The sequence below is a fragment of the Numenius arquata genome, chromosome 8 (assembly GCF_964106895.1).
Source record: "Numenius arquata chromosome 8, bNumArq3.hap1.1, whole genome shotgun sequence".
NCBI classification, from domain to species: domain Eukaryota; kingdom Metazoa; phylum Chordata; class Aves; order Charadriiformes; family Scolopacidae; genus Numenius; species Numenius arquata.
This window is the reverse complement of record NC_133583.1, coordinates 35111401-35128859: the sequence shown is the minus strand read 5'-3', so window position 1 is coordinate 35128859 and position 17459 is coordinate 35111401. Positions and strand designations below refer to the sequence as shown.

Here is a 17459-nt window from a genome sequence, read left to right as displayed (position 1 = left end):
GCCCCAGAGCTGCAGACGGCTCCGGCTGTGACAGGCATGACACACCTGGAGCAACGCAGATGGCAGAGTGCTGTCAAGACATGGTGGCTCTGGGGACATGAGCTGGCTGCTCATTCTGGCCCTGGGAAGCAATGCCTGGCTGTTAGCCTGTGGGCTTCCACGGATAAGAATTCCATTGATTTTCACGTAACTACCCATAGAGAAGCATCTATATATCACTGGCACCACATCGCAGGGAGGGTGGGATGCTGCTGCGCGAGACAAGCCAGAGGCCCCTGCCCAGGGACAGTGGGAGCAGCTCTCTGCTCTGAGATAGAGTAAGGAGAGCCCCAGGAGTGCATTCCGGACAAACAAACGGACAGCAGTGAGGAGCCACCGGGAGCCACATTGGCTCAGCATCCCCTCCTGCTGCCCACCCATGGCTCCTACAAGTGTTCCTCTCTCCAGAAAAGACTGAGCCAGCCAGGCTCAGGAGGAACCATGAACTTAATGCAAAAACAACCCAAAGCCTAAAACCATAAATAAACCAAACCAAAACCAAACAAACCCACCCCCGCACACACACATGAAAAAAAAAACCAAAAACCAAAACAAACAAAAAAAAACCAACAAAAAAAGGCAGTTTTACCTTGGCCTAGAAAAAGTGACCTTGGGGAAGAGCTCTCTGTAGCCTGCCAAAGCTGTGAACTGCTGCTGCGGCTGCAGGGCCCCAAAACCAGCACAGCTGGGGGCCACCTGCCCTCCTGGATGGGTACCAGGAGGCAGCGCTGGTTCTGCTGACAGGCAAGTGCTGCCTGCTTTGTCCTGTGCTGCCTGGACACAGCCAGCAAGGCGGCAGGGCAGTGCCCTTGGCGGGACAGAGTTGAAGCACAGCAAGCTCGAGGGGTGGTAGGAGGCCAGCAAAGGGGCTGGGACATGAAGCCAGACCAAGGGCAAGGGGATGCAATACCTTATGCCCTGAGCAGGCAGCACAGAGTCCTTCTGGTTTGCCTGCAGGCCCCCAGCCAGGTGAGACACCCCATACCACTGCTGTGGGAGCCACAGTCACCTCCCTCCCGCTGCTGGCAGTGAGGCACAGCAGCGTGGTGGGACTGAGATCGCCCGCTGACCGCTGATGGGTGAAGCAGAAGCCTTGAGCTGAGCTTGCAGAGGTGGCATCGCAATTAAATGCTAAGCAGGTGCCAAAGCTCAGTACTGGCAGCGTCAGTCTGGAAGTCATCCTTCCTTGCAGACAGCAGCTGTCTCCACCACAGGTGCCTGCAGCAGGGCCCAGGTGATGCCAGGAGAAGATGTGAGCAGAGCTGAAACATCGTGTCTTGCAGAGGGGCAGTGGCTCACGCCACCAAGCCCCCTGGGGACAAGACCCAGGAGGGACTCTTGGCCTTAATCCAAGAGAAGGAACTTTCACAGGTATATGGGACCACCTCACAAAAGCAAGTCTCTGGTCAATAAGGGAATTAAATGGCATTTCATTCTCAGCCAAGTAATTACAGGCCAAGAAAATTACAGGATGGTCCCAGTGACTATAGACCCAGCACAGATCCTGGACGGCACAGCGGATCTCCCGGCTTTGTCAGTAAAGGATTAAGCCTGTGCCCATCACCACATGTTCAGAGACAAACTGGCTCGGTACTTTTAGAGAGAAGATAACAAGTGCCATTGACAGAGGTGTGATGTAATGCATTCAGTCATCTGAAAGGCATTTGACATGATAGGGCCCAACTTTTTCATTAATAAATTACAATGATACAAAATCACCACAGCGCACACTGAAGGGATTAGAGAGCAGCTAAGTGACAGCTCCTGGGACAAGAACCATCCTGGGGTGGGCAGAAGTCCAGAGCAAGGCATCAGCCCTTAGAGAGACAGGGATGAGGCCACTGGCTGCCATCCCAGGAGTCAGCCAAGAAATGGTGTTATGCTATTTCAGATTTTTTTTTTTTTTTAATCTGGAAGCAGGAAGAAAAAGAAATTGCCACTGCAAGGCTCTGCAGGTACACAAAGACTGGCAACTACTGGAGATGAGCAGTCCCTACTGCAGAAGGACCTGGCTTTGCCTGGCAAGCTTTGGCTGTAGCAACACTATACTTGGGCAGACATAAAGGCTCCCCTGAGGATGCAGGTCCCTCTTCCACAGAAGAAAGCAACTTGCTGAGCCCTGTGACCCCAGAAGGCATGTGGGCTCTTGGGGCAGCAGCTCGGCCAGAAGGACCCATACTGATTTTCTGATGTGAGAATAGGAAAGCCACGGGAAAGTACAGAAAGGCTGCTGGAGCCAATTGCTCAGGCAAAAGAAGAAAGGAATCGCTCAGGAAGAAAGTTGAGCAACTGCAGAGAGCTCTGCAAGGGGTCAGGGAACAAGTAAAGCTAAGGTAATGAGTTGGATAAAGTGGCCAGAGCTGCTTAAATGAGAAATACCTCCATGGAGAACAAGTTGCCAGGGTCTAACACTGAGGCCAGGCGTCTGCGAGAACACAGGGGCCAAAAGACCAAGAAAACTGGTGGCAAGCAGACCTAACGCTAATCCATCCGGGCTTAACGCAACCATCGCTGGGAGCAAGGGCAATAAAGCAGGCTGTGCTGCGGAAAGAGAGGGGACACTGCCCAGCCTGCTCCCACGCCCTGGTGTCAGGGTCCACCCTGGCTCAGGTTGGGTCCCCACACATGCCCGTCCTCCTCCACACAGGGGATGCTCTGGCACTGAGGGGCTCAGTAACACACTCCAGCCCTGCCGCTGCCCCCATGAAAGAGCGAAGGGGAGAACCTGTGCCACGGCCACTTGCGTCTGCTGCTGCTGCTGCTGCAGGAGCTGCTGGAGAAGCTGCATTTGGTGGTGGGCAGAGAGGGGCGTTCCCAGGTCAGGCAGCTGGGCAGACGAGGGCAGCAGCATCTTGGGCGATGCTGTCAGGATGTCTTCAGGGTGGAGGCAGCCCTGCAAAACACCAGTGTCGAAAGTATGATTTTGTGCACCTTGCCATGGAGAGCCGACAGGCACAAATGGGACGCGGCACAGAGCAGCCCCCCCCAAAACACCCAGGGAAAGAAGGTACTGCATTCAAGGCAAACGCACACTTTGCTGGGGGTGTTGAAAAAGTTTGAAGGCAGCATTTTTCCAGTTTTGACAAAAGCCCAAATACTTTTGTAGAAAATTCCCAAAAAGGCTGATGCTTCTCATGGGAATTTCCACTGTATAAAAAAAGTCTCTTTTTTTGGTGGAAAAAAAAATCCCTATCAGCTCTGCCCCAGACACTTTCCGTGTGGCTGCACATAGCTGAGCCTCAGCACGGCGCTCTCTGGGAGCGCCCCGGGCCCTGAGCCAAAGGGCAGCCCTGCGGTGGCAGATGGCTTTGATCCGGGAGCCAGGGAATGCTGCACAATCCCTCCTGATCCCTGGGCCCCTGGGATGCTCATCAGAGCCACGGGGCCAGGGCTGCGCCGTGCTCCGAGAACAGAGGACAGGGACCCACACACCTTGGCGTCGGCGTAGGCACTCGCCTCCTTGCCCACGGCGTCGAGGTCGGTCACCCCGCGGCTGAAGTCGAGGATGTCGGCTCCAGGCAGTGGCAGCTCCACGGCATCGATGTCCGTCTCCTCCGCCGAAGCAGCTGCCCTCTCCGCGCCAGCGAGGCGGCAGGCTGCAGGAGCAGCATCAGAGCACAGCTTGCTTGGAGCGGGATCTTGCTATGGTGCGCCCATGGTATGGCAAGCGATGCCCACTGGTCGGTCCCCACCACCCCCATCCCACCCACCCTCCAGCTCTGGGGGGCAGCAGGTACAGAGCGACACAGCTGCACTTCCTGCTGCTGCTCGGGACGGGGCTTGTGGCCAAAAACACACCCGGCCCCAGCACACCAAATGTGGGGAACAGTGGCCAAAACCTCTGATGTGGGACAAATGGGCCATCAAGAGCAGAAGACACAGAGAAAGCTAAAGAAAGATAAGCAAGAGATTACAGGGGAGGGGGGAGAACCCAAAACAAACGGATGTTCAGAAATCCCCAGGGAACTGCATTATCATAGCTGGGACATTGTGTGGAGGAAAACCTAACAATGACTGGTCCAGGATAGCCCAATGATTAGGTCATCCTGACATGATGGCTGCAGAGGCAGGCAGGAAACCGCAGCACAGCCCAGGAGGCTCCTGTTGGGATGGGGGGGATCTGGCACCCAGCATGGGGTGGCAGGGCAGGGCAGGCAACCCACACACAGACGGGCATCAGGACCTGCCAGTATCCCGACAAGCACTGGAGGTGTTTGACGAACCTCTTGCTGAACATCTGTCTCCCCTCCAGTGCAGACACTGGCACCAAGGAGCACGGCAGCTCCCCGGGTCCCCACAGAGCCCAGGGTGATGGGGCTGGACCAGCAGCCCCCCAGCCAGGAGCACGCATCCCTGCACCCTCCACCCACAGGGCAGAGAAGGGAGGGGGGGTCCGCAGGGCTGACTGCAGCCCTGGGAGCTTGATGCAAGACCCCAAATGCAGCTTTGTATATGCAGGGAATCGCAGAGAGCCAGACCCAGTCCCACAAGCACCTCGGGACGCGGGGAAGGTCTGTGCTTAGGGGCCTCTTCTGTGGAAGCAGCGAGGAAATGTTTGCAGCGTGTGCAGCCGAGCACAGAGAGTACTGAGGCGCCCAGCAGAGTCCCGGGCACTGCTAATGGGCTCCCAGCAAGGGGGGATGTCTGCGAGGATGACGGCTAACACCTAGCGAAGGCTCCTTGCTGGGCAAGATTCCAACTTGAGCCCGATGCGCCGCAGGCCAGATCGCTGTGCAAATCCATTCCCCGCAGGTGTCAGCCAGCAAGGAGCCATATGGGAAGATGGTGACTCTGCCAGGCTCCAGGACCCCCATACTATCCCCGTCTCTGCCCTCGCACAGTACCTGGGACATCCAGGTCGTCCCCGTTCCTCTCACTGTCTCCATCCTCCTGCCCGTCCGCATTTTGCTGGGTGTGCTGCAGGCTCAGCTTGTGGCAGACCTCGAAAGCCTGCCCCACCGTCCGGACGATGCGCATGGCTTGGCTCTGCAGCAGGCAAGGAGAGGAGAAGAGGAACATAACCTCAGCTGGGCTGGTCCTGCCCAGTGACCTCCCCAGCCTGGTGCAGCTCTCAGGGGTCTCTGTGTGCTACCACAGGGACTGAGGCACCAGAGCTCAAATCACCAGGGTGCTCCGGGCCACCAGCTGCAGCGCAGCACCACAGGATCCTGCCTCAGCTGCCCCACTGAGACCTCACAATGGCACAGTGTGCATCCCAGCATCTTTACCTTCTTCTTGGATTTGAAGACGTTGCACCTGAAGACATTGCTAGACCCATCCCTGGCAATATAGCTGAAGATCTTTAGGTCTTGGGAGTCATGGGACACGTAGAATATCCTGCAAGGACAAAAGGGAAGGGAGGATATCAACATACATATTACCCACATGCCCAGGAGACCTGCCAAGGCCACCACCAGCACTTCCCAGGGCACGAGGTGCTGGCAGATGCCCAGCCTCTGCAGCACATCCCTGCTAAAGCCCATCAGAAATTTTTTTGGCAGTGGTTTTGCCTCGGCTGGGAAAATCAGCCTGCTGACTCAGCAGCAGCAAGCATTTTGCCAAGGCAGCGTGGGGCTTTCTCTGCTCAGCCCCCAGGGGCAGAGCTGGTGACCCAAGAGTCCTCCAGGGGCTGAGCAGAGCAAACCTTCATCCTCTGCCTTTCCTGCTCGGAAAGCTGGCCTCCTTGCTCAGGTGCCTGTCGCCCCCTCCCCAATAGGGCTGAGTCTCTTCCTTGCTCCCATTTGGATTCCCCAGGACACAGGCACCCCATGCTCTTAGTTTTTGCCAACAAGATGCAGAAGAAGAGCTGGGGACTTCTGAAGAGCACAGCAAGTGAGGGGAGCTGCCCTCCATGGGGATGGTGGCAGCTCTCCACGGTCATCCCCCAGCACAGTCCCAGTGTAGCGTAGGGTAAATGGCACGGCAGAGCCACCCAAGACCCCGTCCCCTCAGCAGGCCGGCTTACCTGTAGATGGGATCGTGCATGACGAGCATTTTGTTCTCATCCCAGGCCCATTCTTTTTTCTGCAATGAAAGAAGCTGAAAATGAGTACGTCAGATGCTGTCCTTGAGATCAAGGACGGGGCAGAGACAGTCCAGGGACAGACCCTGGGAAGCTCTTGTCCCAGCTCTGCTGCTGCTCCCCTGCAAGCCTTCACTGAGGGTCGGGTCCTGCTGGGGAACAGTGACATCCCACATCACTTCCCATGGGGCCCCCCAAGTCCCTTCTACACCCACATCAGGACTGGCTCAGCCACCCTGCAGGAACATGGCTTCTCTGTGGCTGATCCCAGCCCATCCCTCTTTCTCCCAGCACACCAGAGTTTCCCAGAAATTCAAGGATGCTGCAGGTCCCTGCACTGAGAGGGGAGGGCTCCTGCTGCCGAGGCACCACTGCCCCAGGGACCAAGGCTGCCTACCTTTTTCTTTTTCTTCAGAATGACCTTCACGCCGTCCACCGACACAATGAGACTCACTTTCTTCTTCTTGATATTCTTGGCTTTAAACTCATACTGCAGGGGATGGAAGAAAACACCCGAATTAGCCTTCCTGTGCCAGGAATGCCCCAGGGAGGGCTGAAGAGGCTCTGATGGGAAGGGGTGAGAGGGATAGGGAAAGGTTTCCCCAACCCCACATGCCTCCCTGAGCACATGCCTGCATCAGACTGCACATCCATGCTACGACAGGACAGAGGGGGCTTTTTGCCCCACAGCGACCCCGTGTCCAGCATCCGGAGGAGCACACCCCAAATCAATCCAGCCCCTGGATGTGGATAATGCTCTGCTCAGCCCAGGTTGCTGTTGGAAATGTTAACTTGTGATTCAAAGGCATTCACTCTGACCGTCCAAAGGGCTGTACCTCCCTGGAGAGGGACTGCCACCTCCCCAGCCCTGCTAGCCCCCCAGGGCTCCACAGCCCGGCCGGGTTTGCCCCACTGGCTTGTGGCCATTGCTATGCCCTGGTAAGGGAAATGGCATTTCAAGTGGGTTTTTTGGGGGACTCAGTATAAAAACGGAGATGATTGCTGAGGACTCCATGAACCTCTCCAGGGGAGATGGGATAATGCAATTACCCACTTCAACTAGAAGTCACTGAACAGGAAAAAAAGCCCAACAGGAACTTCCAAAGATCAGTGACTAAACACAAAGCTCTTGTCCAGCCCGGGGAAGAGAATGAGATCCCCCAAAATCCAGCCACTTCTGCATTTAGAGTCTTATAAGTGAGGAGGGGACTGGCCGTGGAAGAGGCCAGATGAGCCTTTTAGGCTGAGCAGCTTCCTGCTGTGGGACTTTTGAGGAGTCCCATAACTGGTCTACCATGGGTGCACCCACATCAGGTACCTGGTGTGCTGGTCCCACACACAGGGTGCTGTGGGGACAGATTCTCTGCACCCACCCAGTGGCAGAAAAATCCCACATCCTGCGCCTCACATGCCCGAGGAAGAGGAATTTAATTAATCCTCTCATTATTTTGCCGGTCTCTCTGCAGAGGGAGGACAAGGCAGGCGCCCCGATACAAAGCCCAGCCTCCAGTCCGTGCCGAGCCTTAGTGTGACATTTCCAGCACTGCATGATGTATTAACTTTGGCAGCCTGAGCCAGCAGGCAGGAAAAGCTGCTGGCCCTGACCTGCGATCGAATGATAAAAGACTTGGAAAGTACAATTCCTCAAAGCCATTTTAAAGTTGCCGATGGGAATGGGAGATACAGATGATTCAGAAAACAGTGGGGATGGTGGGGGGAATGCAGCTCTGCCCTCCCCAGCGCACAGACCAGGCAAATTGTGCAAGCCCACCCACTTCGGGGCTGAAGCCATGGTGATGGGCTGGAGAAAGCAGAGCTCAGGCTCCCACCGTGGATACAGCCAGCCCCAAAATCCCCAGCAGAGACCCACATGCTGCTTGCAAGGCTTATTCTTCGTGAAAAAGTATCTCTCACCGGAGTCCCTCACCAAAGAGCCCACCGGGGTGGGTTTCCAAGTCCCATCTCTCAAATTCCCCATCGTTACAAGCAGAGGTGAAACTTCATCCAAGAGCCCACTCTCTGTGCCTTGCTAAGACCAGTACTGAGATCACAGCACTGTGTCTGGTACCTAACACTAAAGAGATGTCTTGATTTAGCCCTGAAAAGATGAGCTCCAGTCTGGCTATCTTGGAGTAATTAACCCAGCACCTTCTGAAGCTCTGCATGCGATTTTTCCAGGAGCTGCGGGCTGAGCTGGATGCTCTCTGCAGCACCCAGAGTGACTGCACGGCACCTTGTGGAGCTGCAGCCTGATTTATTGGTCCTAACAATCGTTGATTATAAGCATCAAGTTGCATTTCTGAGCTCCTGGAGCCATGGGGTTTCTGTTCTGGGCCATTCCAAGTGCTAATTAATGTGGGCTTGGAAGAGACAGCAACCCTGAAAAATATCTCAGGGTTACAGAAACTATTTTTAGCCTGTTTTTTGGGTGAGTAACAGCCCCAGGACAGCAATGCAGTCAGGCCAGGACATTTCAGCAAAGATGTTACCCAGCCCCGGCATATGTTTCAGGGACAGGATCAGTTCAGAGCTCCTTGGAGAGGCTTCTGCAATTCCTGGCTGCAGGCAAGGGATTCTGCCCGGGCTCGCCCCGAGCCTGGCAGAGGGGAGTGCCAGGGGGAATGCCATTTTGCCTCTGCCACACTAATGCCAAAGTCCCCTTACGCTGACGGCTCACGGCAAAACTCCAGCAAGAACCACTGGGAGTAAAGAAGTCAAATTCTCAGAAGGGCTGACTGGCCAGATTTGTTAAGCCCTTGCATAAATCCAGGCCTTTATCCTGACGCCGAGGCGGGAGCCAAGCCCCTCTGCAAGTCCAAGCCATGCGATTAGAGAGCTATTGCACATCCTGCCCCAACCAGAGCTCGTTAGCGCAATCACTCCAGCGAGTGCAGATGCTCTTTGGGATACATTTCCCATGCAACGGAGCGCAGCTCTAACCAATAAAATGCTAATGAACTCATGCCCACTGGGGCTCTAATGAAGCACTAACCATAATTTAATAACAAATTAGCGAGGAAGAGGATTCAATAAAACGGCAATTCAGCCAAGCCGCCTCTCGCATCCCCGGGCTGCGTGGGGCGGTCACGCCAAATCCCATGGGCCAGGAGATGTACTGCTGATTTTGAGGGGTTTTCAAATTTGAATTTGGGTAAACGGGTGTAAGAAGGGAGGAAAAGCACCCAGGAGAGAGGGGCAGCAGACCAAATCGAGAGGGAGCATGTACTGCTCTGCAGAGCCCAGCACACCCTTTGTGTGCTGCTACCCCCCCTGCTTACAGCCACAGTGTGCAATTTGCACCAGGCTAATTCAGAAGAACAGAGGGATTTCACCCCAAGCCGTGGTGAAATCTGGCTAGGGTCAAAGGGAACATTAGGTTTGCACAGTTCCTCTAAGTGAGACCTGAGCCACAGAGACTACAGGGGATGAACCCAAAACTGTGCAGGGCAGAATCTGTGCTCAGACCTGCTGGCTCATGGTGCAGCAGTTCACGTTAGTGGTGACAGCAGCTGCCAGGACCAGCCCTGCTTGGTGTCCTGCCATGCTGGGATGCTGCTCGCTGGCTACAGCAGGAGAAAGGCATGTCTCGCCACAAGTCCTTACAAACCCCAGCAAGCCCCTGCAGCTCCCGGGAAGGCTGTGGCTGATGGTCACAGCCAGCCCAAGGCACCAGCCCAGGAGAAGTACTCAGGGCTGGGCTGGGTGCCCTGTGTGCACCCTGGCTCTCCCTGGCCCAGGAGGGGTAGCTGGCCCTATGCTACCTCCTTGGACTTCTCCAAAGCAACGGCAAATCCTTTCCATTAGCAGACTACAGACGCCAGTATGGGCTTCTTGTTTCTGAAGACTGCTGGACATCTCAGACAGTCTCATCAAAGTGCTGCATGTCAACAGGACCTGCCCTTGCTAACACCTGCCCTGTAAGCTCATTTACTTGATGGTGCCACGGAAAACCTCTCTCTGTATGACTGATCAGGACCTCCCTGGCTTGGAGTTATTCCTGACCACAGCTCTGTCTGCCCTGGGCACAGAGATCTGCCGGGTCTGCCCACGTTTGTCAACATCCCTTCTTCTGCTGTGAAACAGAGAGAGAAAGCTTAAAAGGGATGCAAAGCATTAGGGTTTTAGCTTTCCCTGTTGCTGGGAGGAGAGCAGAGGTGACGGCAGGGTTGGAAACCCCACCAAAGGGACTCTGAGATGGTCTGCACAGCCACAGCAACCACCGCCGCATCCAAAACCAGCGGGCACTGACTGACCCAGAGAAGACAAAAATCTGCACATTTCTAGTGATGTTGGACCAATGCCATACAACGCTTGCTGGGAATATATCCTGCATCCCCAAAGAAGCACTAAAAATCACACCATCACTGCTAACGAGCTTCTCACTGAGGCAATACAAAACTGCGTAGGTGGCAAGGCGAAAGTGGGGTTTCTCAAAGCCACCACAGCATGGGACCCGCTCTGCTGCTGGAAGGGGACGGGGATGCTCAGGGGGTCAGCTTTGCTGCACACTAGGAGTGCCTCTGTGATGGGGTGTGGGGAGCTGGGTGACAGCAATTCACCCTGCACTCTCTGGATACCACATTCTGATTTTAGGTGACTACTTCAGGAGAAAAAACACATTTCCCTCCCTTGAGGGAACTCATGCACTCATGGCTCCAGTTTGGAGAGTTGAACCCCACCCCACTGTTTAACAAAGAAATGATACAGAAATAATTATCCAGCTTTGGATCAAGGAAGGAAAGAGGATTTGTGCAACTTGCCCATGATCCCCTTTGGTTTCACACCACCTAGAATTTCTCTGTATTACTTGTAACTAAATGGTGTAATGGTCAAAGAGCTGTCTTCGCCTTCAACCCAGGTAGTTTGCCGATCATGGGCACAATTCTAGATCTTTAAATATCTATAATAATACTACAAGTTTGGGTTAATTATATTAATTCTTGGCCATTGCCACATTGCTATCTCAGAAGATAGATAAGAAATTATTTCAGGGAAATACACAGAAAATAGAGCAAGAGAAACCTGTCTGTTCCTGGACTTGCACAGCTCCACAGTCAGTCTCCAACTGAAGCTCTAAGCACTCTACCAAAATTTTTAAGCAAAGATTGAAAATGGACATTTCAGATATACCAAGGTTAAAAAAAATTATTCAAGAAAAAAAAGTAAAGGTAGTCTCACTAATGAAAAAGAAGTATTAGATCACTCGTAAACTCCAACCAGCTAAGAAGCGAATAAAGTTTATCCCTTAATTTTACACTGTGCACACACCACACCCCCCCCATTTTTATCTTCTCAATTAGAAAAGAAATATCTATTTTGTCAGAGCATGAGAGCCTTACCATTGACCTCAGGTTAGTGGGAGTCTATTTTCAACATCTGTCTTTTACGTGGAGTTCGCTATTTAAATAACTTTAGATGGAAAATAATGCCAGCTGGTGTATGCATCATTGCACAACACATTCCTACTGGCAGAGTATTAAAATTGCCCTTTCTGGAGAACAGAGTAACATATGTTGCTTAATAGAGAGCGCATGTAACCTTGTCAGCTTAGAGTAAAATTATGTATGAATCCCAGTGCGATGGGTATGTGTGAAAAGCGTGGAAAACTCAGCGTCCTTAGAAACGTGTTATCCATCCCCGCCGCTCTGTTTCTACACAGTAAAAGTGTAAGAAAACTTGTAACCACGCACTGATGGCAAGGTTGGGCAGATCAGACACTGAAGAGGAGAAAAGATGTCTTTCTAGAGTCATCATCCCCCCACACTCACAAGCATCTTTGAAAGGTTAACCTGAATAAAAATGCCCTCATTTCTTACCAGCCCATCTAAACTGCAGCAGGTACAGATTTAAGTCTGCCCACTTGCACTCACCATCAGTAAGGGAAGGTACCACGAATGTTATGTGGTCAGATTGCGCTAGCAGAATACAAATAAACAGATTTTAATGGAAGTTCCCCTAAACGCATCGAGCTGTCCCTGTCCCCTTCCATCCTCTATCCCACTCCTCAAATGAAAAGGAAAGGAAAGGAAAGGAAAGGAAAGGAAAGGAAAGGAAAGGAAAGGAAAGGAAAGGAAAGGAAAGGAAAGGAAAGGAAAGGAAAGGAAAGGAAAGGAAAGGAAAGGAAAGGAAAGGAAAGGAAAGGAAAGGAAAGGAAAGGAAAGGAAAGGAAAGGAAAGGAAAGGAAAGGAAAGGAAAGGAAAGGAAAGGAAAGGAAAGGAAAGAGTTTACAAGCTTGTGCTGGGGAAAGAGCAGTGGTCTGAGAATTCAATTAATAGGGAAAAAGCAATTTTCACAAACCTCATTGCTACTCTGCCAGCTCAGGAGGCAGGAGAAAAAAAAAAATGCTATAAGAAAAAGCATAGAAGTAGATGTAATTTTTGCCAGAAAACTGTATTTCTTTGTGTTTATACAGCAAGGACATGAAACTCTCAGCAAAGCCGGAGCCCACAGAGCCACCTTTGCTGAATGCGAGGGCTGGCTGGCAATGACCCTGCGACATGAGCAGCCCAAGCTCTGACCTCTGCCTGTGATGATGCTCCTGCAGCTCTCCCATGGCTCCCGCAGCCCACTTCATCGTGGGAACGAAACCCCAAGTGCAGGACTGGCAGGGCTGGCACAGTCCCTGGTAGCGGACTGGAAGCTGGTGCCCACCTCCCTTGGCACCCTTCGGCAGCTCCTCCTTGCAGCTGGCTGGCACAGTTTTATTAAAACACCTTTCAAGTTACACTTTAACCCAAGGTCAGCTCAGGCTAATGAAAGATGTGGCAGACTCACAAAGGGTTTCCGGGCACTTTGCGGGGAGGAGGGGTACTGCTCTCTTGATGAAAAATTAACTTACTACAAAATGACAGCAGAGCTTGAGTTCCCTCGGCACAGGCTCCACAGCTCCAAGAATTAACAACTCGGGGGTGGGAAACGACATACTGCACAATTTTGGCTGCTGAAAATACAGGGAATGAAAGAAAATTTCAGAAATGTACAGGCCATCATGCGTAACCCACAGGAGGGAAGCCTCAGAAACCTTGCTGGGATCCCACAAGCAGTAATTGGGAGGAACAGCAAACAACAGCGCCATGCAGCGGATGAGGATTTTGCTTTACCGAACCACACCAGGAAATGGCACCAACACTGGTGCCCTCGGATGACTCCCAGCTGCCCGTGGGCTGTGTGGGAAAGGGAACCAGAGAGGGACATGGCTCTTTCCTGGCTTGGGGTGCCGAGTCACCCCAGGGATGGGCACGGAAAGCAGGGAGCAGAAGGAGCAAGAAGGCAGCACCTGGTCCCCGCCAGCCCTTCATGGAGTAAACACCACCTGGAGCTCAGCGCTGGGTCCTGTGGGAGTGCTAGGAGCAGACCGCAGCCAGCAACATTTCATCTCTCCTTTATTTCCTTCTGGCGCTTTGTTAACAGGGGGATGAGCGTGACTTCCAGCAGCGGAGGGGCTGCAGCATGCTGAGGAGGGCAGCACAGCGAGCACAGAACTGCAACGTGCCTGTGTGTCCTGTAAACCAACAGTTTCTTGGGCCAAAAGGCTGGGAAAGCCCATGCGTAGGTAAGGACACACGGCACCCAGCTTGCCAGGTGCAGAGGTGCTGTGCGCTGGGACCGGTGACACGTATAGAGGATGCATCAAATGCAACCATGCCTGATAAGGACAGGCAAGCTGCAATACCGCTGTGCAGGATGAGAGATCTCATTAGAATCACACAGCAGAAGCCCAGGCACACTTCTGCGGGCAGGGAAGAGGCACGGAGAAAGGCCTCCCGGATGAGTTTCAGCATGGAGTGCCGGCCATCCGAGAGGAGCCTAACCATTCCAGCTAAATGAGAGAACGTGACTAGTACCTGTAAATACAGTGGCAGAAAGAAAAGAGCACTGGAGAGGAAAAGGAATGATTTAAAATACAGCTTTTGCACAGCAGCAAACATGCGACCTGGCCAGGAGTAGCCTTGCAGATCCAAAGAGAGTCCCCAACCACCTAAGCCACACAGGTCTGGGAATAGCTGGGTAGTGTCCAGCGGACAGCTGGGCACAGTCTGCCATGTGGCAGGGAACGGAAGCAGAAACTATCCCAAGAGCCTGGCTGTCAGTCGAGCAGGGAAGCAGAGAGCCAGGGGTCCTGCCAGAGGGGTATCCAGGCGTGGAGCATCACTCCCTCCCACTGCCCTCCCTGCAGGTTGCTGCCCCAAAAGGTGAAGGGCACCTGCCAGCCTGCCCTGGCACATGTCTCCCTCACGCATCCCCCCAGCTCTACTGGGGCAGCAGCAGATATCTGAGGATAAAGCAGCTGGAAAGCAAGATACCTCCCAGGAGGGTGGTCAGCTTCATCCAAGAGGCATTTCTGAACAAGGCTTCAAAACATCTGACAGTCCAGTTTCTGGGCTGCGCTTTAAGCCCACAGGGAACGCAAGCTTGCTGGAGGGTAGTACAGTGGAATACCTGCTTAGCCTACTAATCTGATCAGCAATAAATGGACTAAAACCCATTTTTAGAAGACTGCCTTAAGCTGCCCTATCAAAGTGCTGTGCTGCTGCCTGTGTCTATCGAAGACCCCCTTTTGCCTCAGGCACACAATCTCATTGCAGCTCCAATGAGGACATGTTACGACCCCAATTCCCACGTGCAGCTGTAAGGTACATGCCCTGCCACGGGCATGCCCATGCACCCGCAGGGTGCTCACTTGTGGGATGCCAGCCACAGCTCCCTGCTCCCTCCCAGGGCTGGGAGTCAAAGAGCCAAGGGAGACAAAGAGCCAAGAACAGCTGGAAGTTTCAGGGATCCCTGCAGTGCTGTCACATTGCTTGCACTACCCTCTCCTGCTGCCAAAACTTGGGAAAAGCCCAGCCTGCAGCGCTCACATCCACAGAGGGGATGGCTTCCATCATAGGGCAGAGTCACAGAGATGTTTGGGGGCAGGATCAAGGTTCCCACCAGCTCCATTGGCAAACTGCTGGCACGGAATGGGCAAACACACTGGACACATCTCTGCCATCCTGCCAGCTCAGGTTTGAGCTGCTCCTCAGGCTTACATCTCTTTCATCACCCTGTCTACACCCCAGTGCTGGTGGGTTTGCCAGTAGCCAGACTTCAATCAAAAGGCACAGTGATTTGGAAGGGGGGGAAAGGAGTAAGGAAGTATTGGATGCTTGTTCTTGGGCTTAATGATGCTTTTTAAAAATATTTCACAGTTCCTAAGAGTTTGCATTTGCACATATGGGAAAATGCAGCTCTGAGGTGCATGTGTTCATCTGAAATAAGACGTGATTTTGGTGTGTACTGACAAGGTCAATGCCTATTTTCCCATCCAACTTCAGGTTTAATTTTGGTAACTGTCTGTGACGGTCGTGAGTACTGATGGGTATAAATGGGCATTGGTCTAAAAATACCCATGTTGTGAGAGCAGCAGAGCAGAGTTAAAGTTGCTGCTTTGAAACTATCCCTGGATCAGATCACAGTTTACCCGTTTATCACACAAAATATGTTTCCCAGTAACATTGAATACTTCACAATAAATTCCTTCTGCTCAGTTTGCTATTTCCTACCCTATAGCTGCCTCAATCCACTTCCTCCAACCACCCCTCACCGCCTCAAAGTTTTGCTAGTTGAGCCGGCAAACTGGGACACGTACACAAGCCATCTTCCAGTCCAAGCAGTTTCACAGGAATCTCAGAGAAACCAGAACTAGTAAAAACTAAATCAATATCAATCATAGGGTTAAGTGGGTAAAGTTCCTCTAGGTAACACCTTATTCTCAGCTCCCCTTTTGCAGACTTCCATTTACAAGATGAATTATCTCCCTAATAAGAAACCCTTAGAGGATCCACACTTCCCTCTCCCAGTCTTAAGGGGTTTTTTGTGTGGTTTGCTGGTTTTTGTTTTATTTAAAAATCAGAGATTTAGAGGAGATCTGAGACACATCAGTACACCCTTCCCTCCCAAGACAGCTTGCAGCCACTCTGCATGCTATGGAAGCCCACCACTGTGCAGGGCGAGGGGATGCGGTGGCACTGGTGCACAGGAGGGATGCACGCAGCAGTGCAGGAGTACACTTCCCAGAACATCCTTCAGCTCCACCCAGCAGCTCATGAAAGCCAAGAACAGGTCCCTGTGCACATGTTGCTGTTCACTTCATTGGGGCTTAACTAGCACTGAGCTTCTAAGAGAAAGCCAAGGACCTTGTCCCAGCACAGCCATATCATTTCTCCCTCAACTTGGGCACACACAGCGGTGGCTCTGACTGAGACCGACCGCTCGTGGGAAAAGCAGCCAGGCACGAAGGTCAGTGGAGACCAAGCTGCAAGCTAGCCCACAGCCTTGAAAACATCTCTGAACCCCTTTCACAAATCCAAGGAAGCGATAACAGCATGGACCGGACCAGCGTGGGAGGCGACAAGCTCCCACCTGCCTTCCCAGGCTGCCGTCTCCGATGGCCAAGCATGGCACATGCAAATTAACTGGTGTGTGGGTGCGTATGGAATACTGGTTGAACTGGCTGCAAAAATAACCAGGCTTTGAGCTGCTCTCTTTAGTTAATGTAAACAAGGAGTGCGCTCTGCGCACATCTGCTGGCACTACTTTCGCACTGCTTTTCGCAGCCCTGGGGATAGAAGAGGAGAGATGAGCTGTACCCGTTCTAATATTTACCACCTGTTGCCAAAATAAGCAGAAACGCATTCCTTGGAAACCCCACATCTGACTGGAATTTGTGGTATTTTTAATTATATATGCATTGGTTCGACCTATGCAGGCACCAGCAGCGGATGCACAAGCTGTTTGGTGTTGGCTCCTTGCAATCACCCTTTGAAGAGGGTAAGAAGCTACAAGAGCCTAGAAATGGCCTCGCTTCATCCAGGCTACAGTGGGTTTGAACCCATGTGCTAGACGGTGCTCAGCTTAAGGAAAAGCATTACCATTTGCAGGAGTTTAGTTACACCCATTTACAGTAATCCCTAATTAAACTCCTGCCTCTTTTCTAGCACCGGCAAGACCTGATGCCCTGGGGACCTCGGGAGCGCCGGGTGCTGAGCAGTGCAGGCAGCGCCCAGCCGGGCACCTTCCTCTGCCCCAGCAGGAAAACAAAATTTCTGTGTTCAAGATTAGCTTTCTGCCCCAAATGCTTGCTTTCTAAGACAGACCCTGCCTCAAGGCAGCTGAAATCACCCTCAAGGAAGGGACTGGAGGCAGGGTTGACACCACTGAAGAACAGAGAGTCACCCCGAATTCACCCCGAGGGCAAGTGACAAAGAGAGGGACAAGGTAAGAACATACCCACGCAGCACTTCGGAAAGGTGTCAGCTCAGCAAAGCGAGCCGAATCAGAACACGGCGAGATTTACGCCCCGAGTTGTGAAATACAGAATTTATTTTGGTATTTTTTTACTGCTCACCAAAGAGCTGCT

The 17459-nt window shown here is 52.7% G+C and overlaps 1 protein-coding gene across 4 annotated transcripts in view; it reads right to left on the bottom strand.

Annotated features, from left to right (window-relative positions):
- The window catches only part of NOS1AP (nitric oxide synthase 1 adaptor protein), a 48690-nt gene that overhangs the window by 9923 nt on the left and 21308 nt on the right, over positions 1–17459 (bottom strand). For 2 of the 4 annotated variants that reach the window (XM_074151824.1, XM_074151826.1), the window contains exons 3-8: positions 6459–6551; positions 6005–6063; positions 5268–5376; positions 4884–5025; positions 3472–3635; positions 2765–2932 (exon numbers count right to left, since the gene is read on the bottom strand). In XM_074151824.1, coding sequence (XP_074007925.1) covers positions 2765–2932; positions 3472–3635; positions 4884–5025; positions 5268–5376; positions 6005–6063; positions 6459–6551 — 735 coding nt within the window. Of the gene's footprint in view, positions 1–2764; positions 2933–3471; positions 3636–4883; positions 5026–5267; positions 5377–6004; positions 6079–6458; positions 6552–17459 lie in introns of all 4 variants that reach the window. The other 2 variants (XM_074151823.1, XM_074151825.1) reach the window with 1 other exon arrangement.